General features: G+C 39.3%; 1 protein-coding gene across 1 annotated transcript; it reads right to left on the bottom strand.

The window, feature by feature from the left end:
• Positions 1-6,408: 6,408 nt before the first annotated feature.
• LOC110875337 lies at positions 6,409-9,504 on the bottom strand. Its single transcript, XM_022123534.1, has 2 exons — positions 7,253-9,504; positions 6,409-7,090 (listed from the first exon to the last, which is right to left on the bottom strand). The coding sequence occupies exons 1-2, from the start codon at positions 9,502-9,504 to the stop codon at positions 6,409-6,411; spliced, it is 2,934 nt and encodes a 977-aa protein (XP_021979226.1).
• Between the last annotated feature and the right edge of the window lie 621 nt (positions 9,505-10,125).

Below are 10,125 nucleotides of genomic sequence, written 5' to 3'. Positions count from 1 at the left end.
TTGGTCCCCATACTGGCTATAAGCCGTATGGGAATCCACGTAGTATGCATAGTCGTCGGTGTCAGTCCTGTCGTACGTACCGTCAATGGGATGCGGCCCAAGACGGCTTAACACTCCTGAACTACGATGAGTAACTGATTCTCGCCTATGTTCTCTTGGTGGGGCAAGGCACTGATGCGCGGAGGTTCTAGCCTGGGATCCGTAAGTGAAATTCCCTTCTTTTAGCATATGGACACTTACGTAGGAGTCTCCATGCGGCCCGCGCCTATCTCTAGATGGGGGATGTGTTGGTGGTAGCGACTCGTATTGAAGAATACGTGGTGCTAGTGTAAATGGGGCCAACGTGGGGCCTCTGGTTAGCTGCGGCCTCGCGCAGGCCTGTGCGTAGGCTGCGTTTAAGAGAGACTGTTTTTGCACATAACAGGAGGGGAGATCGACTCCTTGTGGTACTATTGGTGCAAATTGGAGAATTTCCGGCATATTCGCCGAATGATTACCCATGTGTATGTTTGTGCCAATGTGGCGTGTTGGTTGGTTAGGGGGAGTGTCCCAAGTTTGCCCTATGGTTGTTGGGATGAAGGGTTCCCCCGTGATAGGAATTTAATGATCGGACATGATCTTGGAAAAAAAGAGAGAAAAGTGCTAAGAGGAGTAGCGGTGAGCGCCAATGATGAAACAGTGGTTAACCGAGTGGGTTAATCTACTAGTCTCGTCGATTAGGGTTAATCCCTTCTTTCCTCGATCAATGGTCGGGTCGTCCCCTAATCTGTCCCCTGCACAAGGAAACACACCGTGACTAGTAACAAGGAGGATGAGGTGGGGGCGTGCTCCTTATTACCACTCTCTTGCGTAAGGATAAGTATTTGTTTGGGAACAAAGTATGTGTTTTAGTAGTATGTGAAAGAAAGCAGATTAGCGTTACCTCAAACCTGGTTCAGGATGACTATTTATATCCAAAGAGCGAAGGAGGAGAGCCAAGAGGCCTGACTGACAACGCGTAGCCTTTTTGTAGGTATGTCAAGAGCGTAGGTCACAAGGGTGTTGGACGCATGCGGAGGTGTTGCCACGTCCTGCTGGGGTTGTTATTCTGTCTACCAGCTTTATGCATGTGGGTTGGGCAGCTGACCGCTGTCAGTGACCGGATGTCACGACCCCCGACCCCATCCTGGCCGGAATCGGGAGCCGTGAGCAGCCCAGTGGTACCGGTGATTATTTTTGAAAAACATTGCAGCGGAAATTTCATCAGGACCGTGAGTTAGGAAAAATATCAGAGTTTAAAAACACCGGATTTTATTTATTAATTAGATGGAATAAAATCCATGTTTTACAATGGTAGCTTTAATATAAATAAATTTATAAAACAAGATTTCTTAATTTGATTCAATTAATAAAATAAGCCACTTCTTGAAGTTCTTCAGTGCCAGATCCAATTGTTACTCCAATCTATTGTAATTACCTGAAACGCGTTTGAAAAAGGTTTTGTCAGCGGGAAATACTGAGTGAGTTCATTCATGTTTTATCAAATGACCCTTAGTTATAAATTACAACATAAGAGCGATTACAATGGTTTTTATCTTATTATTATATGGCACCGTGTCACCTCCTGGTGACGGTGGTCGTACCACTATTGGGTCTTGTCACCCAATTAGTGATGATTATCACTGTTAGGGCTTATATGCCTAACCTGTGTTAGGGCTTATTAGCCTAACCCTGTGAGAAAATTAGTAATGTGCACAATACCCCACTAGCCATTGACTAAGATAGCCATGACTTAATCCCTGTAATTATAACCTTTGAAAATAACTTGAGGTATTGTAAAACAGTTTGATAAAAAGAGAATGACTCACATTATAAGCATGCAGATTCATATGGGCAAAGTTTAGTCTACAGATAAGCCTTGATATATTGCAGATTTATACAAGCAGAGCTTAGCCTATTGATTAGCCTTGTAACCAAGTGTACACGAACTAGGTAAGTAACTAATACAGCATTTACGATAACTCACGAGATTAAAACCCTCACAACGAATGATAAAGTTCAATCACTTAAACATTCATCGGATTCACAACGAATGACAGAGTATTCCCTGAGTTCGGGTGGTACTCAAACATCCTGTCGGAATCACGACTAATGACAAAGGATAACGCTTAAACATACGGTCGGATAGTTTCAATCGATCGGACATTGAATCGTAGCAGCGATCGAGTTAATACCTGGTATCTTAGCAGCGCCTCGCTATTGTGAATGTATTTTATGAATTAGAGTAGTCTATTTTCGTTTTTGAGAATTTTGATTGACACCCCTGAACTGCTCGTAACCCCTACTATTTATAGCTGAAGTTTGACCCCCTCGCGTGACGCGAGGGGTCCCATAGGGGGCGCCGCGTGACGCGACGGGCCACGTTTCATCATAGGCTTGCCACGTGTGTTTGTAGGTTAGCTGAGTCGACGGAAACGATAAATTCAATTTTGACAGCAAACTATATGGATAATCGTCGAGTAGGGAATACGCCCCCTGAGTTTTAGGGGCCCTGATCTTGATTTTGATTGTTATGAAAATTTTAGGAGTTGTGCATGATTACTTGGGTGTCTCTATTAGGGTTTCCTATTGGGTAAATAAAATAATGAATATGACTTTTGATGAGATTTGTTTACAAAATAAATAATAGTTTTGGGTAAATCACAAAAAGAGAATAAAATAGTAAAAAAAGGGGATGGACCCTACTTTGTAACTTTAGGGTTCAACTAGAAAATCTCCTGGTAAAATTTTTAGGTATAACTTCTAAGTTATATATAAAAATTATATAATGCACTCGTGGTAAGTATAGTGTTCCTAATTCAACCTTATCCCGATGTCCCGAGATCGAATCCCAACAACTTAGTCGGGCAGAGCCCTGACATATGTTATGAGGCTCAGATCAATCGGAAAGGGTAGAGGTGATCGAGAGTTAAAACACTTAAAACGAGGCATAGCATTATTATTATTATGAGACGAACATATTAAAAGTAAAGAAAATATTAGAGAAAGAGATAAAGTTGGCGACATATGAGTGTAGAAAGGAAATTGCAGCCAATTCTTCTAAGAAGTGATGCCTTATTTATAGTCCTATCATACTTGGAGGCTAAGCTTTCATGGCCACGTACCCCCAAAAAAATTAATTTCTCACATGTACACATAATCTTCAACTTTTGAATGAAATGGTTTATATTTTTATTATTTTGTTATTTTATATATTATAATTAATTTAACTGCTTTACTTATTTGGCGCGTATAACTTCTAAAATATAACTTTTTATAAAATAATAAATATGTCTTTAGAATGAGAATATTTTTATCTACATTTTGGTCTAAGTTTCATTAAAAATAGAGTACATTCAAAATACAATGTATTTCTATAATTTAATTATTATACGGTTCCTAGGCCCGTCTAGGTACTTTATATTTCTAACAGTCGACTTACCCGTAATATACTGTCTAATAATATAAGTTTTTTTTATATACTTTTATTTTATTAGACAGGTCACTCATACATAGGTCAATTAATTGGTATAATATTTCAACCAACTATATAAAATAGTGTTTAAAACTATTTGGGTTGAATATTTATATTAAAAATAAACTAGTTACTAGTTACTAGTGGTTAATAAATTTACACAAACGTATAATTCTTATATAATAAAAATAGGAATGTTACATTCTCCCCATCTTGTTTTAAATCTCGTCTTCGAGATTTGGGCTACGGTATTTCTTTTAAACTTATGTCATATTTTAGTCAATAAAAACAATATTAAGGTAGATGACACATAATTAAAATATCAAATTTTGTGAATACGAGTTGTACAATAAGTAAGATTAAATGGTTCAACTGAATTAGTTCAAGAAATCGATGACAAACGAATGAGATGAAATGATATAATTTCAAAGGTGACTAGGTTCAAGCCAAAAGATATATGATTAATAGATATTTAAAATGAATGTGAAGGACTTTGAGAATCAATGAAATTCTTTATCAAAAGAAAACTTACTTTGATTGGCAACTGAGGAAGGCTTAGAATTGACAGGTTCAAAATGAAATAAAAGCATGAAAATGATTTGTCAAATATTGAATTATGATATGAGAAAATCAATGTGCTAAGATGAGTGAATTGCAAGGATACATGAAAAAGATAATAGAGTTAGTGTATCATTCTTTAGAGTTCCAAGTTGTTTTAATTGGAAACAATGTGATAGTACACTATTAGTGACCATTTTTTTTCATACTATGTCCCAGAGATCGAAATATAATAAGAACAAGTTGTTTTGGCATGACCAACCATTATATTATTTTTGTAAAGCAGATGTAATATATATTATTTGTGTCCCTGTCTGAACCGTATCGTACATATCACATATAAATAATATATATTATTTGTTACATATTTTTTTTACTATATGTAAATGGTTACCACTTTTAAATAAATATTATTTTAGTATTTTATTATACTATGTAAAATAACTTATATTTACTATGTAATATATATTACAAAACATCGCAATGAAGTTATTACATTATAAAATATTTTAGTTTTATTATTTTGTAAAACAAATCAATATTATTTATAATGTTAAATGAAAGTTTGTAAATAAAGGAGTAAAAATATTTATTGTACAAAAGTATTTATAAAATATTTTGTAAATATATAAAACTTAATGGGTCAATTCTATGTGATTAATTATTTTCATTTTGAAACCATATAACGTTGTGAATGTATTTACAAATGTTGTAAATAAGTGAAAACGGGGACTATTCTTATATAGTACAATGTTCCCCTAACCCAACGTAGTTGATGACTACCATATTATTCTTATATGGTCATTTTCTTGCCAAAGCGTTACGGTACATAGTTACCACAAAACATGTGATACATAATTATTTATATAATTTTATTCGTCCCTTTAATTCTTGTATTGTTCTATGAAAATATGTCTTCTCTTTACAGTACAAAGTGTATATATATATATATATATATATATATATATTAAAATTTACTTAAATAAGTATGATGACTTAATTTATATATTAACTAGTCATTATCCTGGTTAGATATTGGTTAGTGTTGCCTTGTTTAAGCATAGGTGATCAGTCCATGCATAACTAAGGCAAGGCTATCCAATACCTGTCCTTGACAATAACCCTAGTACCTAAAATAATACCAACACTACAATTAATATATTATTATTAATAATAAAACTAATATTAATTACCGATAATAAATAACTAAACTTAATATAAATTCTTCACCTCAATGGTTTTAACAAAATTTATTTTGTTGGAAAAGGAAAAAATGTGACTTTGTAATCATGCTCTGACATGTAATGACGTCAACTGGCAGTAAGAATGGGTATTTTTCGCTTTGGTCTTTAGATTTGTAGTGGCGCTTTGTCAAACTTCATTAATGAGGAAATGACCCTGGTTCCTGTAGCGCCGTTTGGATGTGATGTAATTCTGACAGTTAATGATAGGTTTCTCCCTTCTCGAGGTTGAGTTCTCTTTATATATATGTATTTTCGAGATACCTTGTCTCCTAATTGATTCTTATCAAAAAGGATGAAACGTTCTTACCATACACGTCTCTTGCTGGATGTTCTTAGGGTGTATGAAGCTGCTGAAGGTCTCGTACTTCTTTCTCGTTCACCGCCACTCACTACTATTCCGGTAAAGAATCTGGTCAAACCTGCTTCTCCGGCGGTTGTTGATACTGACTACAAGGTTCTTCAGCATACTGATGTTACTGCTGGTGCTAATATTGTGTTGGATGTCGATGGGTTGATGGCTCGGTTCCCGATGCTTCAAAAAGGAGAATGCCGGTTAGTGTATCAACGCCGGAAAATTCGTCGGAGTGAGCAGGTGTCTGTTGTTGATGATGATTCCGGTGCTGGTTAGGTGTTTAACCTTAGGACCCGTTTCTGTCTTTTGTTAATGCTTTTTATAAGTTTTTGGTACTGGACAATTTTTTTGAAGATCATTGCTATGATCTTGTTAAGTGTTTATGTTACACTTTTTTGATGATGTATATTGTGATATACTTCTACTCCCGTAGGGTTTAATTCTTGTATGTGTGGATTACAATATGTTGCATGTGTATAATTACTTTTGGATAGGTAAGGTGAATGAGGGATGGTATTGTGCTCATGTGTGAATGTTTGTCTAAAAGGCACAACAGCTTGCCTGTTTTTAGACTGTTCATGAGGTGTACAATGTTTGACCATATCGTTTTTGCGCGCACCAAAGAAATTACATGCAATTTGTAATAAACAGTGATATAAGTAAAAATGATGTTTGTATTGATAAGAGCGCAAGGCTTGTGATTCAAGACATAATAAAGAAATACATTGCCTGTATGTTCTTTCCGCTTTTGTGGACTTGGTTCATATGTAACACCTGCGCAACTGTTGTGCGTTCCAGGTGCGGGGGACTAGGGTCCCATCGATCCTTTTTAGGGTATATGCCCCCTTGCCTAGGACCTCGTTAATGACGTATGGTCCTTCCCACCTTGGCGCTAATTTGCCGGGCTTTTTAGCGTTTGAAGCCTCATTGTCGCGCAAGACAAAATCGCCGGGGACAAAGGTGCAAACACGCACGCGCGCATTGTAATATTTTTCGAGCTTGGATTTGTACCTTGCTTCCATTATGGCAGCGTTCTCGCGCCTCTCTTCCAGAAGATCCAAATCCATTCTTCGCTCTTGTTCATTGTTCTGTTTTTCCATGGCTAACATGCGCGGTGATGGTAAACCTATCTCAGCTGGAATGACAGCCTCAGACCCATAGACTAGACTGAACGGAGTTTCTCCGGTGCTAGTCTTTGGCAATGTTCGATGCGCCCAGAGGATGCTGGGAAGTTCGTCAACCCACCCTCTGCGCGCTGTCCCAAGTCGCGTTTTTATGCCGTCAACGATTTGTTTGTTTACGCTTTCTACCTGACCGTTCGCTTGAGGATGCGCAACAGAGGCAAAGTTGTGCTCGATCTTCATTTCTTTGAACCATTTTTGAAGATCTTCTGCGGCGAAGTTTGTACCATTGTCGGAAATAATGTGCAATGGTAACCCAAATCTGCAAATGATATGTTCCCATATAAATTTGCGGATTACCATTGCTGTTGTTGAGGCCAAAGCTTTAGCTTCCACCCATTTTGTGAAGTAGTCCACCGCGACGATGATGAATTTTACTGCACCCGGCGCGTCAGGAAATGGGCCAACAAAATCGATGCCTCACTGTTGGAATGGCCAGGCGGAAGTAACGGGAATTAGCGGATTTTTGGGTCGAAGTGTCTTTGGTGCGTGGCGTTGACATGCCTCGCATCTTCTTAATAGATCAACTGCGTCCATGTGCATTCCTGGCCAGTTGTATCCGGCGCTCATTATTTTTGCCACGACCATGCGCGGTCCCGCGTGTATCCCGCATAATCCCTCATGGATTTCTCTGACTAGGTATTGGGCGTCTGTTTTATCAACGCAGCGTAGTAATGGGCCCATGAATGATTTTCGATAAAGGACGCCATCCGCCATCTCGTAATTTATTGCTTTGTGTTGTATTTTTCGAGCTTCTGCCTTTCCTTCCGGAAGTTTTCTATGTTGAAGGTACAAGATGATTGGAGACATCCAGGATGGATCTCCCATTTCTACGACGCTTACTTGCTTGAGATGAATGGAAGGGTTGGATAATACCTCTATGCGTACCTCCTTTGCTATGTGTTTAAAGCTGGTAGCAGCTAACTTGCTTAGCGCGTCAGCGTGCTTGTTCTCGCTTCTGTTTATGTGATTAATTTTGAATGTTTGAAATTGGCTGATTAACATCCGCGCTTGTTCAAGGTACAATGCCATAGCTTCCCCTTTCGCATCATAACGACCGTTAACTTGTTCGGCTACTAGCTTCGAGTCAACGTTGGCTTCAAGGTTTCCTGCCCCCATTTTGAGTGCTAGGCGGAGACCTGCTAAAAATGCTTCGTATTCTGCTTCATTGTTGGTACTTTGGAAGTCTAAGCGTATGGCATATGTAAGTTCGTGATTATCCAGACTGACTAATCGGAGGCCTGCTCCTGCTCCATCATCATTGGAAGCACCATCTGTGTGTAAGGTCCAGACTCTGTCGTCAAAAACAGGTGTCGGGTTCTGGATTGCCTCACATTCTTGTATTTTATCGATGGGAACTTCAGTGGCGAAGTCTGCTAGAACTTGCCCTTTGATTGCTGGTCTTGGTCTGTAAAATATGTTGTAGCCACCCAGCTCAATGACCCATTTAGCTAATCTTCCCGCCACATCAGGTTTTGACAAGATTTGGCCTAAATGATAATTTGTGAGAACTGTGATGACATGGCCTGAGAAGTACCTGCGCAAGCGTCTGGATGCGTGTATTAGTGCTAGAACCAATTTTTCTATCATTGAGTAACGAGTTTCGAGACCAGTGAGCATTTTGCTGATATAGTAGATTGGAGTCTGGATATTTTCCCGTTCTACCATTAATACTGCGCCTACTGCTACTTCCGCGGCTGACAGATATAAGATTAACGGTTCTTTTTCTTTTGGCGCGGTCAGTGTTGGCAGCTGAATTAAACATTCTTTCATTTGCTTGAATGCTGCTTCTGCTTCAGGCGTCCATTGAAAAGGAGTTTTCTTTCCGCAGTTTCGCAGCGTACTGATAAATGGATAAGATTTTGCCACATGATTGGCCAAGAATCTGTTCAGAGCTGCTAATCGTCCGGCGAGCCTTTGCATTTCTTTAACTGTTGCAGGTGATGGCATTAACTGGATGGCCTGCACTTTTTCTGGATTAACCTTAAAGCCGTCTCTTGTAACTATGAAACCCAAAAATTTTCCTTCTTCCATGCCGAAGGAGCATTTTGTCGGGTTAAGTTTCAAGTTCACGCTACGTAAGGAATCGAACGTGCGCTGGATATTGTTGAGCATTGTCTCCTCTTCATGGCTCATGATGACGAGGTCATCCATGTATACTTCGACAGTTTTGCCAATATCCTCGCTAAAGACTGTGTCCATTAGTCGTTGATAAGTTGCGCCTGCATTGCGCAAACCAAACGGCATTTTCGTGTAGCAGTAGATGCCTTTATCTGTGCGGAACGCGGTTTTATCTTGGTCTTCTTTTTTCATCTGGACCTGGTGATAACCCTTATAACAGTCGAGAAAGCATTTCCATCTGAATGATGCTAGAGAGTCGACTTTTTTGTCTATCTCTGGGAGCGCGTAGCAATCTTTGGGGCATGCTTTGTTTAGGTCCTTGAAGTCGACACACATTCTCCATCCGCCGCTATGTTTTTGTACCATTACTGGGTTGGCAACCCATGTATGGTATTTCACTTCGCGCAAGATTCCCGCATTGAGTAACTCTGTCACTTGCTCGTCCATCGCTTTTGCTTTTTCTTCACTGAAGCTGCGCCTCCCCTGAGCAACAGGTTCTACTGATGGTTTGATGTTTAAACAATGTTGCGCGATATCGCGTGGAACTCCAGTCATGTCTGCTGGGCACCAGGAAAATATATCTTTGTTGTTAGACAACAACTTTTTCAGTTGTATGCGTGTTGCTGGTGAAATAGCTTGTCCTAGCAGAATGGTCTGCTATGGGTATTCGTTCTTCAGAACCCATTTCTCTGGTTCGTTTGGTGCCGAAGATTTGACTACCTTTGCTGGTGGTTCATCGTCCACGGGCATGACTTCTTTGCTTGAATAGAGAATTGCAACTCCGGTTTCTGTCGGAAATCCACAAGCAGCATGTGGAATGGAAGTGATTATGCTGAATTCTCTTTGTGACCTTCTCCCGAGCAAAACATCATGACGTGATGTTGCTGGAATGACCATGAAATTGACTGTAACTGTTCGTGAATGTTTGCCATCTGATAAGGTCACCGGGAAAGCGATTTGCCCTAATGGGAATACGGCTTCATTACAGAATCCGGTGAGGGGAAAATCGACCGGTTCTAAACGTGCTTTATCTTCTGAATCGAGCTGTTTAAAGCACTGTTCGTATATGATGTCCATCGAGCTTCCTGGATCTATGAACATATAGTCCGTTCGGTAATGGCCGAAAATACCAGTGATAATCACTGGTCGTTCTTCCTGAGGGCCCCCAGAAACAAC

The sequence above is a fragment of the Helianthus annuus genome, chromosome 9 (genome assembly GCF_002127325.2).
Source record: "Helianthus annuus cultivar XRQ/B chromosome 9, HanXRQr2.0-SUNRISE, whole genome shotgun sequence".
Lineage (NCBI taxonomy): Eukaryota > Viridiplantae > Streptophyta > Magnoliopsida > Asterales > Asteraceae > Helianthus > Helianthus annuus.
This window is presented reverse-complemented; position numbering and strand designations above follow the sequence as displayed.